Source organism: Labrus bergylta, chromosome 16, assembly GCF_963930695.1.
Source record: "Labrus bergylta chromosome 16, fLabBer1.1, whole genome shotgun sequence".
NCBI lineage: Eukaryota > Metazoa > Chordata > Actinopteri > Labriformes > Labridae > Labrus > Labrus bergylta.
The window spans coordinates 3246784-3271742 of record NC_089210.1 but is presented as its reverse complement, the minus strand read 5'-3'; the positions used below and the strand labels follow the sequence as shown (position 1 = coordinate 3271742).

The window sequence follows — 24959 nt, the reverse complement described above, 5'->3', positions numbered from 1 at the left end:
GCGCTGCACCCACTTTGACATTATAGTCCAAACATTTGTGGGACGATGTAATTTTCCCCTTTTGATTCTGCAGTTTTTTATTCTCCTCTGCACAGATAGCGAGATGACAGTTGCCTTTCACTTTCAGCCTGGGCGACGACCACTGTCTGGGGAATGAAACGCTGAACCCCAGTGATATACGACTTTACACACCAGCCCACATGATAGGACTGTATTTCACCGGTTTTTTTTATTGTAACGACATCCAGCCGCCGAAGACGAGACCCCGGCCGTGCTCTGAGTGATACTGTTTGTCTCTCATGCTCATTCAGCTCCACCTCCAGCTAAGTCCTTCTAACCCCCCCCCCCCTCCCCTCCCCATGTCCCCTGACCAAAGCCCGGCCAGGTCGGCCCATCATTCAACATGTCATGCCAGCCCCATGGCGCTTTACTGCCATTAGTTCTGGCACTGGACACTGCACTGCTTCAGACTGGCTGAGAGGTGGGTGAAGGCCTCAGGTGACCACGGAGGAAGCGTCCCCTTAGCCCTCAGTGTCCTCCACAATCATTCTGTGGACACTGGCTGACTGTCAAATCCAGCCAGCTGATATGTCGAGGCATTCCTTTTGGAAATAGATCACCTCCTAAATCATTATGAGAAAAAGGATGCATACGCCTATAAATATACTCCCCATACATTGCATGTGCTTATACATATGCATGCAACCCCCTGTATAGAAACGCACATACATGAATGCACAAACACGCACATCCTCGCGACAAAATAACAAATGTGCTGCGCTGTTTGTGTGCACGATTTGACAATGTGGGAGAGTGATTTATTGGTTCCCGTGTTTGTTCAGGCTGTTGCTGTAATCAGCGCAGTCCCAAGGCATGGCTGTCCCATGGCTGTCCCATGGAAGTCAACTGCCTGACTTCCTGTCTCCATCTCCATGGAAAAAACCTTATGGGGAAATTCAATCGCTGTGGCCCCCTGACCTGATTTCATGTGCAGCCACAGTTACAGTTACCTCTCCATTGGACGTCACCCCCCCCCCCCCCGCTCCCCTGAGTTTAAAAATGAATGAAAACATGCATTATTAAAAGCCACCTATCCAACGTATGGACTCAGATGGGCACACACTCCGCTGGCACTAATAGAAAAAACAGTGGGAGAACGGCTTCATTTTTCAAAGAGAGTAATAGCAGCACTCCAGAATGAGGTCTTTAATTCCTTCCCCACTCTGGCAAATGAATACAGCGGTCCTGACTCCCCAATGGTCTGACCGTCTTCCCCCCCCTTCTTACTTCATTTGTTAGCCAGGGGGGTCGTATAAAAAGAAAAAAAAAAAGAGGGTCTCTTCAATAATGAAGCAGCAGAACCTCCTCAATCTAAAAATGGGTTGAATTCGGGGGAGTTGGCTCACATGGCCTCTGTTCTTGCTGTTGCTGCTACTTTGGACGAGCCTCTCAGAACATTACTCATTCCCCCCCGCTCGCCTCTAACACCATACATCAAACAGCACCCTCTGGTGTCTGAAAGGGGTCCTGCAGTTTGGGTAAAGTGGGCTGGTGATCAACATACTGTGCAGTGACATTTAACTATTAAGGCAATTTAAAGCTCTGTGTGTGCATTGTTGTTCCTCTGCATCTCTCAGATCTAACCTTTCTCTGAGCAGGTTGAGCTTCATCATTGATTAACACTCTGCTATTTTTACAGGGCGGCTATGCAGCATACAGATTTGCCCAGCCCACCACCACCGCTGCTTACAGTGACAGGTGAGAATCCTTCTCATTTCACTTTGGATCTTTTTTTTTTTAAACCAGCATTCTCTCAAGAAAATGAAATTAATCTCAATGTGCTCTTCAATGATTTAAAGACTTGTGGAAAGAAGATCAAACTAATAATTTATTCCAATCCAATCCAATCCGACTTTATTTGTTAAGCACTTTAAAACAACCACAGTTGACCAAAGTGCTGTACAGAAGAATAAATAAAACATGTAACAGCTCACACAAGATAAAAGAAAACTACATGTGAAATACAGAATCAAGTTAAAAGACATAAAACATAAGTAAAAAATGAATAGGCACGCAAAAAAAATAAAATAAAAATAAGTCGATGTCTTTATCGATATTTATTGAATGTGTTTATTGGTTATCCTAATTTTGTACACATTTTCTGGTGAAAATGTTAAATGTTTCCCATCTTAACTGTGCACAAGTTTAGTTTGAAAATAATTAAAGGGGCGTCTCGTATTGACGCCTGTCTCACTACTATTGGAAGATTAGATTAGATTGATGTCACATTAAGACTTCAAGCACAGCTCTAAAGAAGTTTCATATAAATGAAAAAACATCTGACATCCAAATATAATGAGCGAGAGCTTCTTTCCACAATTTCCCAGTTTGGGATCAATAAAGTAATTCTATTCTATTCTATTCTATTCTATTCTATTCTATTCTTAAGCTGCCTTTTTAGCTGGAGTTCCACCCATTTGCAAAACTTTCATTGGGCAGTATAGGCAGAAAAAAAAAAAAAAGTAATTCTGACAAAAAAAAGGAGCTGAGTGAATCATAAACAATCATATGAATTAATATGAACATCAACCAAAAGGAACAAGTTCATCCTGCAGGCTGTCAAGTAGAGAAAATAACAGAGTGAGAGATTAATAGATGAAGAGGACTGAAGGACGAGGAGTAGTCAGAACACGTTACAAAACGAGTCTTTGCCAACGGTTACTGGAGACTGTTCTTGTATATGATGAATGTGGGGCTGCCACATTAAGATTTCTCTACTTTCAAAAAGGTTTCAAGGGTTTTTTTTTCTTCCTCTACAGTTATCTTATCTATTAGGCAAACCCGCCATATTCCTTTTTAGCTCGGAGCTAAAATACATAACAAAAAAAAGGACTAACCTTGTTGGACTGGATGAGAAAAGCGATGATATATGTCGTGACTCTCTGCTTGTGATGGGAGAGTGGGTATATCACTGCGGTATTTATGAATGGCCTCAGGTTCTGAGCGAGGGGAGGTAAGGAGAGAGGAGAGAGGGAGAGAGAAGGAGAGATGGACCGGCAGGGACTCTATCACTTCTGAGTGATGTCACTCCGGTTCAGGTGTGCTACGTTTGAGGAGGCGGCGCTGATTCATTCGGGGCCCCTGAAAGCCGTTGTCAGCCGGGGATGTGGGCTGGTTTGGGAATCTAATCTGGGAAGGATTGAGCATGTCACTTGTGATAACGTACACCCTGCCTGAGAGCCTGAAGATCATATCGATAATGTAAGATTTATCAGGCCACGCCGCGGCTCGAATTATGAGCAGCCGTGCTCGGCGAGAGCAGAAATTGGACAGCAGCTTTTTTCTCTCTCTCTCTCTCTCTTTCTCTCTCTCTCTCTCTCTCTCTCCGAGTGATTTAATTCCAGTTTCTCCTGCCTATACTTTTCCCTGAGATTTAATGTAATTCGCCCCCAAGTTGTTTGTTTTTGCTTTGTCTGTTTGTTTCCCTTTTTGAATAAAGCGGTCACGCCCGTTGGATCAATAGGGGGGGTTTTGTCGGTATTGTCTCAGCAATACCTTATCAGACTTAACCGCGGAGCCGTCAGCCAATCATAAAATGAGGTCAGCGGGCTTGTGAAAGGCGTGTGAAAACGCTGCAAAAAAATATGAAACATTTATTATCTGAAAAGCCGACGTTGCTCACAGGCTGCATTTCCAAAGCCCTTAAAGTAACTAAACAAGAGTTCATACCCGAGAGTCTGATGCATTAAAGAGGACTGTGTAGAGCTGGACATGTTGTAAAAGTAAAGTAGCAACGTTACCAATTTGAACTACATTTCTCTGCAGCCAGGTGGTAGAGTCGCCGCCGCCACCAACATGTACAGATGTCTACAAAGTTAGCGACAGACTTCTGTTGAACATCACTTTCCAATACTTCAGCTGCTGACTACAAAAGTCTTTACCGCAGGGAAACATACGTGATGAAAAGGAAGACACCTTCAGGTGATTCCAGAGTTGGTTAGTCCAACCGAACAAGCAACTAAGCTAGCTAACAATTCAGTACAGTGTGCTAATCACAGCTAGTCGTTTGACGAGCTAAATAGTCTGATGGTTTCAATGTTTGCTGGCAGGGAAATAAGTGAAGCATTGAGAGGTTGGAGGGCTGCAGAAGTCAAAATTAAGCAAATAAATATCGAACACATGAGAGGAAACGGGTAAAAAGTCAATGTAACACATGCCTGTTAACATTTGCATTCTGACTTGACCCTGAGACGGTACAAGAAAAAAACATCCATCAGAGTGTTTGTTTGAACCTGTGCTACATAAAGGAAATCCCTAATTTACTGAAATGACTTGGATGAGGTTGGTTTGATGTGAAGCAACAACAGAATAGAAATGCTTTGATGATGTAGTGCGCTACTCGCTTTAGCTTGCTACTTTCCTCTGGCAGTGTACCGGAGCATCATTGAAGTAGCTGGTAGATTAGCTCACCACTGTAGTTTTACACTGAATTGGTCACCACAGGGGGCCAGTCACATTTGTGGAGAGTCCCTGCCGACGTCCAATCGGCTCTGTGGAGGCTCTGTGACATTGCACAGGGTGGTTTGACCTGCCGCTCGTCAGCGGTGCCACTCTGTCGAGAGTCATTTTGTAGATATATTAGCCTTCGAGGGCCTGTGGGGTTCGGTGCTCACAGAAGATAAGAGGACCACAGAGACTCCCCCCCCCCTGACCATCTCAACGGCACCGACCTCCCCCCCCCCCGAAGGAGCCGAGGCAGCCCTTTCCCCATTTCACGTCCTGCTCACTGACCTTGGCTGAGCTGGACTTAAATGGGCCGAGCCACATTTTCGATCTTATACGACTCGACGGTAGCTCATTCGAACTGCATGTATGTTATGTAGCCCTCCTTTAGGAGAATTTCTTCCTCTGTCTCCTCCTCTTTTTTTTTTATTCCTGGTTGATTTGGTGCCCTCAGTCCTTGGCTGGTTGCGCCTTATCTGCTCCGTGCAGACCCTCATTTGCAAGCAAGCATTGGGGGGGGGGGGGGGGAAGCAAAGTAAATAGAGGAATATGTGAAGTCGAGTAAATAAATAAATAAATAAAGCAGACACATCTTGTCCTGTCTCAGAAAGAAATTGGAAGGATTAGTTCCGAACCAGCAACAATGAAAAGACAGGGGGGCGTGAGCCCAGTGTGCAGCCCGGGTAAACAAGAACAGGGTGAGAGACCGAGCCCTCCAGCACCAAACGTGTTCCCTCTCCGCGTCCTCTTTTCTCACCGTGCGCTCATTACTTATGCCATCCAGCCAATCAAGATGACAATGAGAAGACAAGTATAATTCGCCCACCTTTGAACTCCCCTTTTTGAACCACCTTGTATAATGCAGGAAGCCCAGGAGGCCGAGGAGGGAAATAATTGATCGTGTTAGAGACTTGAAAGAGTCGACTAGAGGGGGCTTGAGCATTAAACAAGCATGCATAAATGTTCTGCTCTCCTTGTCAATGATAGATCAATGACTTGTGTTCTCTCTCTCTGTGCTAACCCCCCCCCCCCACCCCCCGTTGTGCAGCTATGGCAGAGTCTATGCAACAGCAGACCCCTACCACCACACGATTGGCCCTGCAGCCACATACAGTGTGGGGACTATGGTGAGTGTATAAGAAAAAAAAAAAAAAACGCCCCTCTGTTTCAGTCTGCGACCTCACAACACAGCACACACACACACACACACACACACACACACACACACACACACACGCACACACACACACACGCAAACACACACACATACACACTCCAAAAATAAAGACCAGAGGCCGCAGCGGTCACTGGTTTTTATTTATGTATCTACTCATTAATCGATTTGGTTTTGTCATGCTCTCTGGCACCCCCTAGTGGAGCTGAGCAGTACCAGAACCCCCCCCAGCATGTTGGCTAAAACATTTAGTGCAACAAAGTTATGTTATGCCATGCAAGCTCACCCCCCCACCCACCCATGTAATATATTTTTGACTTCCCCACTGAAATGAGAATGAGTGATTACTGCAGTGTGTTGTTTTTTTTTTTTTTTAACACAAACTTTGCATCTTATTTAACATTTCCAAAAGCTTTCTGTTCATTCTACATCCCCCCCCCCCCCCCCATTCAGACAAACCAAACTTGAAGGGATGGAGTTGAATTGTTAATGTCTGTTTTTAGCTAGCTTTTGCAGCTACTGTAACATCAAAGATGAAAAAGTGAATAAATAAAGGAGCATCTTAAAAAAAAAAAACAGAGAGAGAGTTTCTCTTTGGTTTTTTGTTTTTTATGACGATGAGGGGACGGGACCGGGCTCGCAGACCAAAAACCTGGAGATTAAGGACCATCAAACGCATGCAGCAGTGTGCCGTGGGACATAAAAGAGAGAGAGCGAGAGACAGAGAGAGAGAGACAGAGAGAGAGAGAGCAAGACGAAGGGAGGGGAGTTGTCTCGCCCTCCCTCCCTCCTCCTGCCCACGAGCTTGGTGCGAGGCGTGCTCTCTGCTTGAGAAATGACTCAAATTTACCATTCCGGCATGCATGCGATTTTTCAACAACATAAAGCGTACAGTTCCCCGGTGCAGCTGCTAGCTAAAAGCTTTCATTAATTAAGACATTTCTTTTTCCTCTTCATTTACTTAATTAAAAAAATGTGCTTGAATGTTCTATTTTTTTTATTTTTTTTATACTTTCTTCTTTTTTCCTCCAAATTTCCTTCCATTTCTCTGACACTTTGCTCGTCCTCTTGATCAAAGTCAAAGGCAGGATTTGGCCCCCCCCCCCTAAAAATATCAGAGCTAATGCTGTGTGTGTTGGGAGCTCGGGGAGCTAACACAGACTCCAGAGGATGTGTGTGCCCGTGTGTGTGTGCGCTTGTGTGGTGTTGAACAAATGGCGAGGCCACTGGGAGCGGGGCTGTTCCGAGGGCCGACACAGAATCAACTCATGAGCTAAAAGAGAGTCGACCAGTTTGGCTCCCTAATTCTTTAATCATATTTGATTAATGGTTCTCCAGCAGAGAGGAGTCTTTTTTTTTTTTGCATTTAAAAGCTATACAATAATTAGTTCCTCTGAGGTTGGAAAATTCTCTTTACTCACTCCTAGCGCACAGAAGCATCTCAAACGGATGAAAGTTTCATACGGAGCAAGAGGGCTCCCCGAAATTAGGCAAAATTAGCCTTTGAAGACATTCTGTAGCCTTTGGAGTTTGTCTGAATTCTTAATTGCAGCAGAGCCACTGAAAGATGAGAGGAGGGCTGAGTGTGTGTGTGTCTGTGTGTGTGTGCATGTGCAGGTGTGCATGCATAGGCCCACTTGCATGCTTTATTCTGTGTGTGTGTGTGTGTGTGTGTGTGTGTGTGTGTCTGCCCTAGATATCTCGAGCATGGTGCTAAATCTAAGGGCTAATATCCTGTGGAGGTTCACACCCCTCCAGAAAAGGTGCAGACACCTCCGCTAGACATGAAAAGGAGCTGTGATTAAACCTCTCTGAACTTATTCCGCTGCAGTCGAATCTCTGATATTGTATGAGCCTGAAAAAAAAGAAAAAAAGAAATGGCTTTTCCCTCAAGGAAAAAAAAGGCACAAAGCTCAGAAGTGATTTAATTTATTCCGCAGTGTTATTAATTAGAAAAAGCTCAGGCCCGGTGTTTCTATGACTTTATTGTTTTTCAAGAAAATGCTCTTTTTTTGCGTCAAGCGATCCCCACCTTAACTCCTGCTGACCCTGTTCCTAACACACACTCTGATTAGTGGGCTGGAATATTTCAAAGTATCAGCCAAACCATAATATGGAAATGACAAGACGATAACTACATGGATTTTAAAAAAAAAAAAAAAAAGGAAGGAAATTTGTGGAGAAAGAGAAACGGACTAAAGCTGTCGCCTGAATACTGATTGGTACTTTTTCATCTTTGATGTTGCAGGCTAGCCTATACAGAGGAGGGTACAGTCGCTTCACTCCCTACTAAAAGAAAGAAAAAAAGTCGAGAAAAGACAGAGACATTTCCCCCAACAAACAAACAAAAACAATCTAAAAAAAAAAAAAAATACAAACACAAAACAAGCCGGTCCTCGGTGGAGAGCTAAATCAAACTAAAAGCTTCCGTGGTGCCCGTCCTGAGCCCCCTTCCCTGACACCCTCTCAAGCCGATATTTCTACAACAAGCCCGATTTGATGTCATCATTGTTCTGCTCTTGTTTTTGTATTCATTTTGTGCTTTTCTTTTGGAAAGTTTTTCTTTTTCTTTTTTTTTTATGCATTATCTTGATTGCTGTATCTGGGTGCTGTGTCACCATAACCAATGTGAGCCTACTGCAGCACGCATGATGCATGCTCAGAGGTGTGTGTATGCAGCCGCTGTCTTCTGAATAAGAATAAACCTGGGCTTTTTTTTTTTTTAAATGATTCACATCCATACAATGAGGAACAGAAAAAAAAAAACCCAGAGGAGTCTGATCAGGTTTCTACTGGTCAGTAATCCATCCTATAGCTCATAATCCACTATCTTCCATCTAGCGTTCAGAGACTCGCTGATGAACATGCCTCGGTGATTCTTAGCTCAAAGACGGCGCTGCTCTGATTGCTTTTTGTTTTTTCCTTTTAAACGTTGGAGTGTCCTACTGTTGTGCACTTGCAGTGGAGCCTCACCAGCTGTACTGTGTGGTTTGACAGCATGCAGAGTTTAAAAAAAGGGTCACAAAGGTCAGATTTCTGTTCTGTACTCACAACGCTCATACTCCAGCCGCGTCTCCTGCAAATTTATGACACCTGAAATGCAACTTTTTCTGCAACGACAGGGATGATTATGGGGTGGGTTGAAATCATTAAGCGACATAGTTTGTAGTGTTTTTTTACAAGAGAGGTATAGAGCAATGATTAGAGAGTTCTTCCACTAGCAGAGCTGCTGATCTTTGACCTTTAGCGTGATAACAACGTCATGCAGAGTAGATTTATTTGTTGTGCATTTTTTTATTTGAATTTCCGGGTGTGCCCTGCAGCAATCCAAAAAAAGAGTGAACAAGACATAAACATATTTTATCAAAAGCATCGGTACAAATACCTTACATTATAATTAGGGAGGAGCAATGGAACCTGGTTCTGTTAAGGACCTGGTTTTGCGTTTGTTAAAACCTGAAAACAAACGTTTTAGCTTATCGATGACTGCTATCGAGTCAAGTGGCTCCTACAATGAAACGTTTATGTATATTGTCGCGTCATGTACATTAAATGAAGTGCAAAGAGGTTTAAAGTTTGGCTACTAAAGAAGAAGATAGAGAAGAGGCGAAATGCAATTTATGCACTTGCAAGGAGGTGGGACACAACCGCCATGTCAGCATTGTCCATCAAATCTCTTCGTTGTTAGTGTTAGTCAAAGACACCACCTTTAACTTTGACTTATGATACTTAGTTATTCTTAGAAATATGCCCGACAGCGTGCAGGAGTTTCTTTGAATGCCCCCCTCCCCCTCCCCTCCCTCCCCCAGAAATGTAATTGCTAAATGCAAATAGTTGCATGTGAACTTAATTTGCTGGAGACACGGTTGCATATCCTCACTAATACACCATGGCAGATAAACTACACTCAAGGTGCACTGGAACACACTCCACATTTTCCACATTAACTCTCTCACGCACACACACACACACACACACACACACACACACACACACACACACTAATGACACAGCACTACGGTTGGGGGGAACCTAACAGAGGGCTCTTTCTGCTACCAGTCACCGGTCTCTCTTTTTTAAGCATTGCACAAAATATTTTTAACCTCAGGATAAGCTAACTGAAACTCACAAAGTAGAAAAACAACAACAACAACAACAACAACAACAACAACAACAACAACAACAACAACTGTTCACTCCTCAGCAGGCAGCACAGTTTTGATTTCTAACACAACCAGCAGGTTTTTTTTTCTCTGACCTCTTTGCAACACAGTTTTCTAAAGGAGCTGACTTTCATTTAAGCCGAGACCCCGAGAGAGGACGATAAAAAATGAGACTGTACTGTTGTTCTTATTAAAGCTAATGTATTATATATATATGTAGACATATACTGTATGAAACTGTTTCGACCACATACACACATGAGAGCAGTAAGCTCTAAAAGCACCCAGGAGTTTGGAGACAGGAAGTAGAATGTGTGCAGCAGCAGTGGTTAGCTTCTATTACAACGTTGTGCTATACTCAAGGCGGAGAGGACAAAATCTCTGCGTTAGCTACAACTAGCTGTCCAGATATCCGTGCAGCTACAGACTCAGAGCTATTGCCGATAATACTGAATATCCTCACAGAAGTTTGTGGTCTCCAAAAGAAAAAAGTTTGTTTGTTGCACTTTATCAGCCTTTTTTTTCCCAAATCCTTTCAGAGATGTAACATATTTATAAAAGTATCATATACAGCTAGTTTATGTTTAGTCGAGATGTTAAAAAGATATAAAGTCATGTTGTATATTTAAGAAAAAAAAAAAGAAAAGAAGGAAAATGAATCCTCGCGAGTCGAAGGAGAAACTTAATGTGGGGAAACAAACATTGTTCTTCCTTTTCTATGCTAGTACGTACGCAGCGTTTGAAGTTTTTATATGAGTCTAAAGAAACTTTTGAGTTTGATTTGTTTTCATTTTCAAACAGGTGAAGGGTTTTTTTTGTTTTGGGTGTGAACTCTGAGTATTCATGAGCGGGCGTTCAGGTAGTGAGCACGTTTAGCGAGCTATACTGGAATGGAAGAGGTTTTTTTTCCTGATGTGTGTGTGTGCGCCTATGTGCTTTATATTATATGCATTAGAATGTGTGTGATAGATAGAGAGAGAGAGAGAGAGAGAGAGAGAGAGAGAGAGAGGGAGGAAGAGGAAGTGAGTGCAGTTAGCGCACACAGTGTGGTTTGCAGTAAGCTAACAGTTTGACATGACTTCACTCCTTCGCCCTGTAATAACATGACATCGTTTGACCTCAGATACAACAAAAAACATTTTTATATACTTTAATCTGATTTTCTTCCACTATAGTAAAAGACTACTTTGACCATTTGTTGTCATTAATGACAGTCTAACAGAGCAAGCCTCCTGTGGACAGGTGTTGAGAACTAGCATGTATGCTAAAACACTTAAAACAATGCATCTGGTATGTGTGATGTCCATGCCAAATAAAGTCTTATCTATGTGCACACACAAACATAAAGGGCTGATCATTCTGCAAGAATCTGACCATACCATAAATATGTACATCGTGACAAAATTGTCTTTTGCTCGAGCTGCAGTCACCTGTGTTCTGCTTTGTTGTGTTAGCAGGCTAATGTTAGCATACTTTAGTTAGCTCGTAGCTTCATATTGCACATAAATTGACACAGAATGACTGTGATGTAAAGACACTTACATGACATTTAAATAAGCAGCGAGTGAGATCTTCTTCTTTTCTCTAGTCCTTGACTAAAACAGCTTTTTATACAAGGCCGTCCCGTCCATGTTAACACAGCGCCGACAACAGTACAGCTAGCAGGACTCGCGCTTCTCATTGTAGACAGTCATGACTCAGAGACACATTTACAGAAGATATTTTCGCTGTATTTATGTGTGAAATGTGGCACATTCTTCCTTGAAGGACCTCTCAGATTCCAAACATATTCCCAAAAAAGCAGTTTAATTGTGCTTCCAGACGCTCAAAGACCTGCTAAGTGAAATTAGCGTGCTAATGTGGAGGTTTCTGGACGCCTCCTACTCTGCTGTCATGTTGTTACAGGGGGACGGGTTTGAGATCTGTGTGCATGGGGATCGTGTCAAGTTTACAGAAGAAGTTCAAACGAGGCATTGTTAAAACTGTTTCAGTGTCAGCTTACCAAGGCTTCAACGTTAACGATGTAACAATGTAAATAACTGCTAGTCAGTATTGTAGAGGTCTGAGCCGTCATAATTACGCTAACAGTGAGTCTAACGTCATTTTGAATGTGAATTTATATTTAAAAAAAAACGAAAACTCTTTGATATTTGATTTGTTTTGCTTTCGTTGTATTCCATAACCAGCTTAATATGCAACCAGACCTCTTTATCGACCCGAAAACATTCTGTTAGTTCGTAAATAGTCGTATTGAGAAATGTTTACATATTCCGCAGAGAGTAGTCTTTATCTATCCATTATATTGAATACAAGTATCCACTCAGCCCTGATAAGCTGGCAGGTGCATTTATTAAAAGATTTGTACAAAAGAGAACCAAGCAAAAAAAAAGTGACAGTACCTGTACATACATTTAAATGTATATACACACACACACACACACACACTCTATATCGCTGACTAACTGTTTTATATGTATTCCTATATGAAGTGGGGTTATCTGTGTGTTTTCAATTCAGCTGAACTTGTTCTTGAATTGTATGTACTTTCTATATTGAGAATATATTGTCTGAGAGGTGTAAAGTAAATTTTCCTTTGGATGAATTACCTCATAGGTTTCAGTAAAAGCATCATGATGTTTGATTTATCCATGTTTTTTTATGTTTCAGTATGTGACCTATAAGTAACCTCTGATTGTTTTGAGTGTCAGAATAAAGCAGTTATAAGAACATCATGTCTGTTTTCACACATGGATGTCGTCGCTGATTTGGGATTATTCAACTATGATGTGATGTGGGATTGATTTTTTTTTTTTTTGGGGGGGGATGTTGATTTTCTCACTTATTCCCCAGTGGAGGTCCGGCCATACAGAGAGCTGCAAAATGGGAAGAATGCTATGGTGGCCGTGAGAGGTCAATGCAATGTGACAAAAAAAAACAACTAATACCACACACGACAGCGTTGTGGGCTGACACATAGAGACCAAGCAGTATCCTCCGGTCTTGAAAAATGAAGCCAAATGCGGAAGTGCAACATCATGCAGTTCCTCGAGTGTCCACTAGATGCTGGCTCCAGGAACACAGGAAGTCACATACACACCACATGCAAAAAAGACGTTTTTACAGCATTAATAAACATGTTTACAGCCTGGTTAGAAAACGAAATAGGTCTGATTAGTTATTGTCAACACTGGCACACACTGCACTGTTAGGCGCATAGCTGAAGTGATTGACAGGTGGGCGGGATGTAATAGTTTGTCAAGAGGCTTAAAACCCGCCTCAGCTCCAGCTCTCAGCCTGTCGTTAGGTCGACTTAAAGTTAGACTGAGACAGCATTTCCAGCATGGTGGCTGCTGCTGATGAGCCTCGGAGGCCCCCTGCAGGAACAGATGGGTGACGTCACTCAGGCTTCGTCCATCAGTATTTACAGTCGATAGAGACAGACACACAACTCTGCAATTTAAAGTCAATTTAGAGAAAAAATAAATCTTAGGAGCACACACCTGAAAACAGAAAAGCATCATTCTCTGTTTGTGTCAGTACGAGCAGGTCTAAGTAGAACGAGGCATCTTTTTGTATCTGGGTGACCCCGGCCCTTTAACGGGCTTAACTTTTAATTACTAAAGATAGACTTGTTAAAACAAACTGTGACTGTAAGAAGCAGAGACTGTGATGCCTAAAGTAACCCTCCCCCTGAATCCTTCATGTCCGCGGGTGATTAATATATTTGTCTCTGCAGCCCTTTGAGGTCTGCACCGCCTGTCAGAGAGGACTATATGTAGCTCCGGCGCTATTGTGCTCCCTCCCCGCTGAGCTATAAGGCTGCGTGTGGATATTTTTGTATGGTCGGGTCCCTAGCGAGCGCTCAGTAAATCTGAGGTATAGAATAGATAGGGGGAGGTGGCGAGGGCAGCTCCTGTATGAGAACAGATAGAAACAAAGGGGGGGACAGGGTGGACGCTGATCGAGCACGCCACTGGGTTGAGTGTCAGTCTCTCTGGATTGGAAGTTGGGGTTGGAGGGGGGGGGGGGATGGGGGAGCGGGGTGGAGAGTAACTCTCTCTACAAAGGCAAATTAAAGCCTCGTCTTCTTTCATTTCTTAATTTATTTATTTTATGTCAGAGGCTCCGCAGAGCTGCCGGAGATCACTCTGAATTAGCGAGCATCTGTCATGACGAGGGTCCCGGGATGCTCGCCTCGCCTCGCCTGCCCCCGACACCCACGCACCCACCAACGCAACACCCCACCCCTCCATTCTCTTGCTTCCATCCAGCCCCATTACTCTGAGACTTTTTGTTTTTTTTCTTCTTCTTCTTCTCTCTTTGCAGTGCCAAAGTGCCGATCTCCACTCGTATGATTACAGCACACTCTGATCTTTATTCTGGGGAGAGCGGGTAGCACCGGCTTTGGCAGGCTGAGAGGCCTCTGCTCTCGCTTCTGTTATGTCGCATTATACAAGAACGGGATGAAAAGTGAATGAAGCTGTTGTCTCTCTCTGCTCTCCAACTTTCCGCAGCCGAGTTGGAAGAATTGTTTCCTTTCAACTGTGCTTGACTCCACTGGCTTGTTTTAACATATTGTGAACTTTTTCCCATCATCACAGAGACTTTTTGGGGTAGGGGGAACTTTAAAAGAAAGTGTTGTTTTTTTTCATACATTATCCCATATGGGGTTTTTTTTGTTTTTTTTTTACTCAAAGAATGACTTCTTTCCTGCCTATATTTTCTGTGACACTTCCTGAAAACTTGTTCAGAAACTTGCCCTAAGCTTGCTCCACATAGACGTGTTATAGCACCTCTCATTATGTATGCCTATCAGAAAACATCACCTGCTGCATATTTACCAGTCTCCCCGCTTTTCTCCCCCTGTTTCCAGTAAATACAAAAGGAAGAGCTGTACTCAGTATTGATGGACATCACAGATGAAAACAACGAAGGGAGGAGAACTAGCTTTAAGAAAATAACACAAGAAGAAGACGAGAAGGAGTCCCTCTACTGAGGCTGGCGAGGGAATGACGGGAAGGCGTACAAAGTGGCGCCGCCGCAGCGGTGTCAAAAACCAGCCACAAACTTGACAGACGGAGTGAGCCAGTTTCCACCAGGGACCACCTTTTTGTTGGGTAGAAAAAGACAGAGAGAGAATGAAAAGTGTCCCGTTATTATAAAACATTTTATTTTTCTATACTTTTGTGATTTACAATGGTAAAAAGTGTGTATAAAGCAGTATATATGTACAAATCTGTTTTTATGTTTTTTGGTAAGGGGAGATGAACAGTTGGCCCTTGATGCTGATTCTGTGGTATGCAGGAAGGAGGAGGGAGAATCCCCCCCTTCTCTCTCTATGGCACACTGCTCTGTCGCCTAAGGTTGTGTATAAAAAAAAAAAAACATGAACAGAAAAGGTGGCAAGGAGAGCTCGGCATCCAGGCAGACGCACTTTCTACGCTGTACTTCCTGTGGGTGGAGTCAAAGGTCAGCCTCCTGGTCTCACTGCTCCGCCTTCTTCCTTCCAACCTCCCTGTGACCTCCTTCCTGACTTAACTTCCTTCCTTTTTCTGGGCCGGTGATGTCGCACCTTCCCCCTTCCTCGTTGCGGTGTCACTGACCGGCAGCGCCTACTGTTAGCAGCGTCCCTTGTGGATACTGTCGTGATGTCACTTTCTCCTGGCAGCACCATTGGGCATCCCCGCCCTCCCCAATGGGCAGCGTCATTGGTTTACAGCATTGGGGAGTTGGGGGGGGTGAGCCACGGCGGGACGGTGAGACGGTATACAGCCGAGCACTCCCCGGTCTGCCCCTCTCCACGCCCCAGCAGAGGTCAAAGACTACGGACTAGTTAAGAGAGAAAAACGGTCGCAGAGGTCGCCGACTTTCCTCACCTGCCAGACTCCGAGCCCAAGCCTTTGTGTCACTCTGCACCGACGGACAAAAACGTTCAGATCGACGTGAAAAACAAGGTGCGTACAACTTACCAAGGATGCACGTTTCCACCCTGACGAGAATAACTCATCGACGTCCATGTAACAAATTGAAATATACTCGAATTATCCCATTGTACTACATCAGCAGGTGCATAACCAAAACACAAGCCTGAGGCATAAATAGACTATGTCGCTAGATAAAACATTATAGAAATACAGTAGTGCCCATCCAACGGTAACAAGGAACGAGGGCTGAAATATGTCAAATTCTTTTGTCAATGTATTCTGAGAATATTTATTTGTGTGTTTTTAGTTTTTTTAGTTTTTTGTTTTGTTTTGTTTTTTGCAGCACTGAAAACTTTTAAAGAGGAAAAAAAAATTTGGTGGAAGAGGAAAAATTCTTTATATCAGGAGAGTCACTGTAAACGTGTTTTAAAAACGAGAATGTTGGTTCAGTTCTTTGAATGTACATTAATGTCTAGGGTGTCCAATAAGTATGTATTCTTTTTTCTGTATATAAATATATATACATATCTATTATATGGGCTGTGGTGATGTCAGGGAGTAGAGAGGGGGTGTGGGCAGGAAGCCTCTGCCCCCCAAACATAGATATCAGACCCCCCCCTCCCCACCCCCCTCCAACTAAATATGTCCCTGATATTTACTGTAACATGTGATCATGTGTTATATGATTGAAAGTGTGATGGTGATAGTGTGAACTGATCTACCCCCCCTCCCCTTCCCACCAAAACCTCCTTCTTTACCACACAAACAAACACAGTTCTAGATCTTTTTACCCCCCCCCCCCCCCCCATCAAATGCAAAACGCCATCCTCCTTTTTTTTTTACCCCACAGACACTTCAGGAAAAGAATCGGTAATCCGGCCCTTCGTTGGCGCTGTGGAGACTTTGCTAATTAGTGTTAGGTGTTGTGGGCGTCAGATAAAAAGTTTATGAATATTGATTTTTTTTTTTCTTTTCTCACTTGAACCAAAGTATGATTTGAAACACACAGTCTCAGCGCTCTTTGATCAGGAGACAGCGAGACTCTGTGATGACGGCGGAGCCCCGGATGTGTATTGACGTGACCCAGATTTCATTCGCTCATCACCGCAGAGGAGGAAGAGCTCGCTGTTCTAATCTAACGAGCCCACCCCCCCTCTCCCTCCCCTCCCCCTCCCCCTCCCCCGTACTGATGAGGCCGAGCTTCCTGCAGCAGCCTCGCTTTATGAACCGCTGTTTCTCATGCTGACCCTGGTGGGCGGGCGGTTTTATTGCATATTGGGGAAGGAGAAAAAAAAAAAACCTGCTGGCCCTGAAAAGAAACTTTTCTTTTTTCATGAGGAGGCGAGCAGGTTCAGGTGAAGCACAACTTTGTTTGAGAGTTCAGGGTACACTACTGAGCTGGTAGTGGTTTTTTTTTTGTGTGAAATTGCTCCAAGAGGGAAACACTCGGTTTAAGCTCCTGACTTCCTGTACAAAAACTGCAGTGTGTACTGTTAATATGCTGTACAGTAAATCTCACCTCACACTTCTTGAGTAACTTCATCTTATTTCAGGTTATATAAAAAAAAATAAAAAAAAACTTGTTCTGAATCAGGGCTCCTACCCACGCGACCTCTGTTCATCTGTAGACAGCTTCTCATATATTACAAAGAGTATCTATATCATGGCAACTAACTGTTGTGAAGTCTAATTGGGGTAAAGTCGGTCATTTGTTCTCCCATGCTGCGATCATGTGCAGGCTTAGCATTTCTTTTTTTTTTTTTTTTTTTTTTATATATACCTGTAGGTTTGTTTCTGAGAGTCACATGATTCATCTGGCCTACTTACAGACTCGTGGTGGGTCAGAAACGACTCGGGAGCAGGTTGGAGTTTTTTTTACTCTTGACGGGGGAAACTTACTGGGAGGCGGAGCCGCTCTGGAGGCAAAAAAAAATCAGCTTAGCGGTCGAGTTAATTGACAGAGATGAAGAACCACAGTTTTAATTTTGATTTTTTTTCTTTTTTTTTTCTTCTGGGCTAACAAGCTTTAAGGTTTGGTTACACGCTCTGATTTCATCCACTGAACAATCTATGCACTTCACAACCAAAACTGATATGATGTCACACGTGCTAGGCAACTGTTATCTCTTTGTTTTAATAGGTTTGTAGTTTGTTTAATCTTAGGCAATAAGGTTGAAATCACTCCTTCTTTTTGTCAACTTAACCCATGAAAAGACTTCAACGATGTGTTAGCCTACCTATTTATGACTTCCCTTTTATGACTCCGAAGCAGCTTACAGATAAATACATTAATGGATTTAAAAAATGAAGTACTTTCTTTAAGTTGGATTCTGTTTTTTTTTTTTTTTACAAACTGATTTAAAACTAAATGAAACGGTGCATTAGTTCGGGACTATTTCCAGCAGCGGATTAATCCTCATTTGGTGCTCAGTTGAGAAATTGACCTTTGGAGGGCTAAACCTGTGATATAACGATGGCCACACCTCCATTACACAAATCAACCATTAAAAGATTAACATTTAAGTTTTTCCTCCAATACTTTACTCACTTTTTTAAAGGATACAATCTCTCTTATTTTAATGATTGACCTGTGAATGAAATAGTGCAAAAGAGACGAATGGGTCGATCAAAAATTGCAGGCAAACTCCTGCACACTGTCTGAAAAGTACAAATAAATTGGCAACGTTTTAGCAGGGCTTCCTATTGAACATTCTGTACAAAACTTCTTATATGGCTTAGGTACAAATTCAGTAAAACTTTCTATTCTCCAAAAACGTTGAGTAGGAGAAGAATTAGTTTATCCTTAATTGCAATGCAAACCATAAATCCCAACGGCGCCAATGTTATTTGTGCGAGTTTGACAGTGTGCAGGAGTTACTCAATGACTAAAGACAAGACATTAGTCAATACTGGCTGCCTGTAGGATCAAAACAGGTATCAACACAGTTTTCTTTTAGTAGATTATCTAAGTTTTAAATTCACATATTTCTTCAGTACAAATGTGTAGGTTTGATTACATGTGACCTCCAGTCTGTAGGCGCTTATTTAGGGACACTGTGGGGTTGTACTTGAGGATCGCCGGGGTCGGAGAAGTAGTGGCAGAAAAACAAAGATGCTCCAATGAGGCATGGGTAGTGTCCCTTTGCAAAGCCTCATGGGATCTGGAGTTTAATGATGATACAAAAACATTCACTTCTTATAACACCTTGCTTTCTGTTTGTCTTGCTTTAGTAGCTGTTAGCATCGATGGTCAGGCATGAATTCCAGATTTTTTTTGTTTTTCCACCTTTCAGTTTGTCCAGGTAGTTTTAATTAAATCAAACTGTGGTTGTTTGTCTCTGCTCTGACGCCAGCGAGTTTATTTCTGCTACCAGAGAAGTTCTGCCTTCACAGAAACCGTCTGAACCTCCAGCCCGCTCCTCAGCAGTATAGGGATGGAATGGGGGGGGGGGGATTGGGGGGGAGTGGGTTTACAGCGACCCTCCACCCCTGCCCTCCTTCCTTTAGTTGCCTTCAGTGTAACAAACTGGTCCTGATCTTCCTGAGCACAACTGCTTGAGCTGTGACACTTGCAGGATGTCGTCCCTCTGAGAGTCCCCCCCCCCCCCCCCCCGGCCTCCCTCTACTCCCTCCATCCCAACCCCCCCCTTCCTTCCCCCTCTTTACCTTCCAGTATGTGAGTCGACCGGCCCCTTTTGTACTCCTGTTATTCTGTACATAAAATCCCAACCCACCCCACCCCGACCTTCACCCTCACCCCTCCTCCTCCTCCTCCTCCCCCCCTTAGCCGTCCTTCCAGGGGGGAAAAAAAAAAAAAACATCCTCCGACTCCCCCGAAAAATCTTGTATTTTGTTCTAATAATGACAAAATTTATTTATAAGGACTTTTTAAAAAAAATCTATCTCTTTCTCCTTTTTGTAAATGTTCCAGTAAAATAAAGTTTAAAAATGTGAAAAAATTTAATGGATATATTGAAAGGTTAAAAAAATGTCTCTAGAAGTCCCCGCCCCCCCTCCTCTGGCTCTGTACTCTGAACTTTGTGTTTTTGTTTTTTCTCTTTCTGTATGCTTCTCTTTACGTGCTTCAGATGAAGAGTTCTATTTATTATGACATTAACGTTATTATAATTATGACTAATTATTAATATTATCATCATCCTCATCATCCTCATTATTATCATTAATAAACTTGTCTACTTCAGCCTTGCTGTCTCAGCGCTGTTTTGTGGTGAGTGATGAGTTGCTGCGTGCTTTTTTGGGGGTAGGGGAGGGGCTGTGGGACTACAAATCCCATGACACAACATCACTGCAATACAACAGGAGATGAGCCAGGTGGAACAGGGAAAGGATGACGCTCCCAGTGCCCATTTGTCTTATGCCAAACCCCCCCCACCCCCCCCACCTCCGGGCTTTGCAAGATGGAGAGCACCTGTCTGTCGCCGAGGCCGCCATTTACCTAAGCAGAAGCAAAGACAAACTCTGAGCGTGGAGCGGAGGATGAAGAAATATAAGACGCACGCATTCAGGGGGATGGAGGAGGAGAAGCAAAAAAAGAAAAAAAAAACACAAATGTAAATACTTCAAAAGATCAGCGCCTTTCCATCACTGTTGACTTTGTTTTAATCCTTTGAGCCTCTACAAACAATGGGATATGGGATTTTTTTTTTGTGTCACAGCCCAACGGGGGGAAAAAAAAAAGAAGAGAAATTGACATGCCAGCAACACTGTTGTTGTCGCTCTTTCTGTGTGTCACCACTGTGCCGCATCAAAAATGTGCACTACGTGAACACGCCGTGCCATCCTTTTCTTACATTTTGGAGTGTTTTACAGCTGGAGGCTCACACTGAAGAAACACTCACATCTACCTCTCTGTCTTTCTTCACCTGGATTGAGCGATCGCAAGTCAGGGTTCAAATGGAAAAGGAAACAAAGGTCAGACTCTGTGTGCTGATAATGGAAGAGAAAAACTAATCCCAGAATCTTTGCTGTTAAAGTCTATCTCAACACACAAACACTTTGCAGAGCGTTTCATTTCTGCTAAGTGCAGGCTGCTCTGACTCATTGTTACTTCTTGTACCGACAAGAACGCCTTCATATGCAAGCGATATCACCGTGAGGTAATTTAGACACAAACCTTTTCAAACAAGTGTAAGACACCAGGAGCTTCAGCTTCCATCCTGTGGTAAGTGATGTGATGTGGTAAAAGACTTTATATGCGATTTTTTGATCCAGCAGATGTCGCCCTTGAGCACCAGTATGAAACCAAAACAACTTGCGCTGCATTGTTGTGTTAGCATGCTAATGCTAGTGATCTTTATTATGCTGGTATCTTCACACTGCATGTAAATTTACCTGAAATGAGCGTGATCTAGAAACACAGTTAAGCAGTGAGTACAGTATGTTATTCTTCTTTTCTCTAGTCCCTCAATTAAACAACTTTTATACACGAGGGGAGGAGTCAGCCGGCTGTCCTGGCGATGTAAACAAAGTGAAGATAGGACTCTGAAAACTCTGAAAACATCACAGACAGTGGGACTCGGGTGTTACACCCATTGTAGACAGTCATGACTCACAGAGTTATTTTCAGAGGATATACTTGATTTATATTATATTTAAGTGTGAAAAATCACATAAGCCTTTAAAGGAAACATCCAACTATCTCATGACCGAGGTGTGGAGAACATCACACTATCACATTGAACAGAAAAGATCCAACACACTGCTTCAGCTTTCAGACGGACTGAAACGTTGTGATTTTTTCTACCAAATTGGTCATGCCGAGTGACCCCCCCCCCCCCCCCAATCCCCACATACTCTGCGCATTAAGCCACTCGAGACGCTGATGTAGTCGTGTGATCTTGTAGTTCTCCTGTGATGTGAAGGTACAGGACACCTTCAAACAGACTGTAAAGATTACCTTTAAACTTCGAGGAGAAAATGTTTAATTTGAAAATGAGTGTAACAGACGATACCTGAAGGAAATGCAAATGTATACTTTGTGCATCTATTTAGGAGGAAACTGTGTTTATTCTTTTCATGAGACAGCATGCATCTGTTGTTCCTCGACGCTATGATTATTATTTTTAATCATGTATTTAACCGGGAGAGACACTCTCTCTTTTTAGAAGAAAGAGTGTCCCGGCCAAGACAGTCAGCAGCACTGTTATCAAAGTTTCCAACAGACATGAGCAGCAATAAGCAACATTCTTATAAACATGATATAAGGTACACAGGTACAAATTAAAAGACAGGAAGTAAAAAGTGATATAATATTTGGCAAAATTGACTAAAATCATAGCAGGGTGCGTCCACCTTCAAGTCATTTAACATCCTCTTTAAAGTATCCAATGAGAGCAGCTTGTTAAGTTTCAGGTAGTTTTGTAATTAATTCCAAGAGGACTTTTCCGCCTGGTTCAGTTCTGAACTTTGTAACAGACATTTAGAGAAGATCCCAAATCTAAAGACTGTAAGATCCTGCACTCCTCTGACTGATGTAGGTCAGACAGTACGAAGGAAGCAGACCTAAAACAGCCTTGTGTGAATAATAAGAATAAGAATGTGTCAGTGTGTTGGTCGATCGTCCAACACGTGCGTACATCAAACAGTGATGAGTGAGGCCTTTCAAAACGAGTGATGAACCTCGGAGCTCTGTGATACTCAGAGTCCAGAGCATGTAAAGCTACTGATGTATAAAACATCAGTACAGCGCATGCAGCACGGAGAATAACACATATAAACTATGCAAAGATCTGTGTTTTATGTTGTTCTTAGGCTCCTCTGTTGTAAACAGCCGTGAGGTTTAAGCGTTGGACAAATAACTTGGTGCGGCGCCCGGGGCGGGAAGTTTGAGAGTAACGCTCTCATACGAGGTTGTTACAACAAAAAATCCAAATTGTTAAGCAATAGAAACTGAGACTCTGGGTTCCATATCTCATACTTTACTACATACTGTAGCGGCCTTTACAATGTTCTACTGGGACACAATTTAAAAACGGGTTAATAGAGGAGATGACTAAAGCCTGCTGGTTCAGACTGCAGGATAATCGGGCCGATTCCTCCTTCACAACAATCCAGAGAGTGTTCCCAAATAGAGGCTGCTCAGAACCGATTATCTTCCCGTGTTGTCTTGTATACCACAAGACCCAATCTTAACGTCCCCGATCTGCTTTGAGATTGTCGAGGACGCCCCAAATTTAAGGAAACTAAATCAGTCAAAATCTTAAAAAGTTAATTTGATGGAATAAATAAAAAAAATCTGCTAAAATTGACTTTTAAATATGTTTACAAGCTAAAAAAAACATTTAAGCACCTGACCTTATACTGTCCTACCATGTCAATGACAAAAATGTCAAATAAAATACACAACTGGTGCCGTCTATAACAGGCTGTATTGGTTGATTTATTTTCAGGAGGTGTTGTTTCATTATAGTCCCACTTGGTGGCACTATTCACCTCTCATACATTCCTCCAGCAGGCCTCAGAAAGTGTTTCATCTTCTCTCTCGGGCCTCGGCGTCTCCTCTGTCAGACACCTGATCCTCCTCCCTGACTGAAATATGATCTCCCCCGTTTTATTCAGACGCGTAACGCCTGATTAAGGTCGGACGAGGATCTAAAAATATGATAAAAGCATCTGTTGGGCTTCAATAGAATCTGTCAACCCAACTACAGCAATTGACCATAATCACACAATTATGAAGCGATGAGACACTTCGGCTTTATGGGGAGGGTGCTTTGCTAAAATGGCCTCCACGTAAAACCCCATCTGTACAAATGGGCCTTGGACTTGAGCCAAAGCAGGGGCTAAAAGACCCGATATATCAAGTCACAGCACATCTAGCAGAGGGGGGAGTGGCAGAAGCGGCAGACAGAACGCAGAGTGTGTCGCTTGTCAAAAGGAAAAACACGGCTCAAATATTTGTAGCCGCCATCAATTCTGCGGTCGACAGGATTCCCCTCGTGTCGCAAATAAAAAATTAGCGAAGATGATTCACGAGCCAAAAACAACTTGTGAATGCAAGAGCGGCTGATAACAACCCGTTTCATTTTCGGTTCAGTCGAGTATTTATGAGACGCCAATTAATCTCAGCTGTCGAAAGAGACGGGCCCCGAGAAGGGTTTTTTAATTTGACAGAGTAATTAAAACATGTGTTTTTTTATATCCACGCTCTAAAGGTGCCTAAACTCAAACTGTAAAACACAGCTCCCCCACATTGTGTTTCTGTTTCTTATATTCATTTAACACAGGTTCTGTTTACAGTGTCATTACGGGATGGAACGATTAAAGAATTAAAGACGTATTCCTTATGTTTGTAAAGAAAAGAAAAAGGGGATATTTTGTAGTTTTATTGTCAGAGAATGAAATCAAAATTGTAGTTCATAGATTGATTTCAATCCAATGAGTTTATAAAAGTTAAAGACTTGTGACTCATTATGATGACTTATGATGTCCTGAGTGTAGCGATGCATCCCTAGCATGAACTATGTTTATATAACGTCTCGTAAATACTAATTTTGCAGATACAGAAACAATAATTAATGTTTTATGTTGGGCCTTTAGAGGTATTTAAAGGTGGAGTCAGTAGCTTTTTTTTCGTTGCAGCTTGTAACAAACATTCAAACTGGACCACTCACTGCAGGACTTAATGTGTGTTAACTGATTGTACCAACACTGCAGGCTACCGGACGCTAGCACAAGCTAACCGCCGGTGTTCAGCACAGGAAGCAGAACAACTCAACGTCCCCGGGTAAGATTCTCGTTTTGGAAAGAGCTTGATCCAAAGGGAACTGGACTTGGTTGAAGATCTTGAAGACGTTTCACCTCTCCTCCTCCTAAAGGCTTCTTCAGTTCTAAAATATCTGGTGGGCGGAGCTAACAATGTAAGCCCCATTAGCATGTTGAGGATGACACACATCATGTTAGCTGAGTAGTTTATCCTTGTGGTGTTTTCGCCTCACTATGATTATATTTTCTCTTCTTTGCCGCTACGTCCACGTCCGTCATATTTGGCGGTTTTGGATCGCTGAATTTTGTCCACTTCTTAACTCACCTGTGCCCTCTTCATTGGTTGGAGGAAACACACCAGCTCACCGCAGAGAAATCAACAAAAAAAAAACACAAAACATTAAAATCCCGTCAGAGGAAAGAGTCTCTGCAGACACACTCACCTCAACACATGTATGGAAGCCCAGAAGG

At 42.8% G+C, this 24959-nt stretch overlaps 1 protein-coding gene across 5 annotated transcripts in view; it reads left to right on the top strand.

Annotated features, from left to right (window-relative positions):
- Positions 1-19965, top strand: part of LOC109994097 (RNA binding protein fox-1 homolog 3) — a 441124-nt gene extending 421159 nt beyond the window's left edge. For 4 of the 5 annotated variants that reach the window (XM_065965158.1, XM_029279957.2, XM_029279959.2 and 1 more), the window contains 3 exons: positions 1700-1758; positions 5552-5630; positions 7926-12572. In XM_065965158.1, coding sequence (XP_065821230.1) covers positions 1700-1758; positions 5552-5630; positions 7926-7970 — 183 coding nt within the window. In that variant the 3' untranslated portion in view covers positions 7971-12572. Of the gene's footprint in view, positions 1-1699; positions 1759-5551; positions 5631-7925; positions 12573-14713 lie in introns of those variants that run through there. The other variant, XM_029279958.2, reaches the window with a different exon arrangement.
- Positions 19966-24959: the final 4994 nt, after the last annotated feature.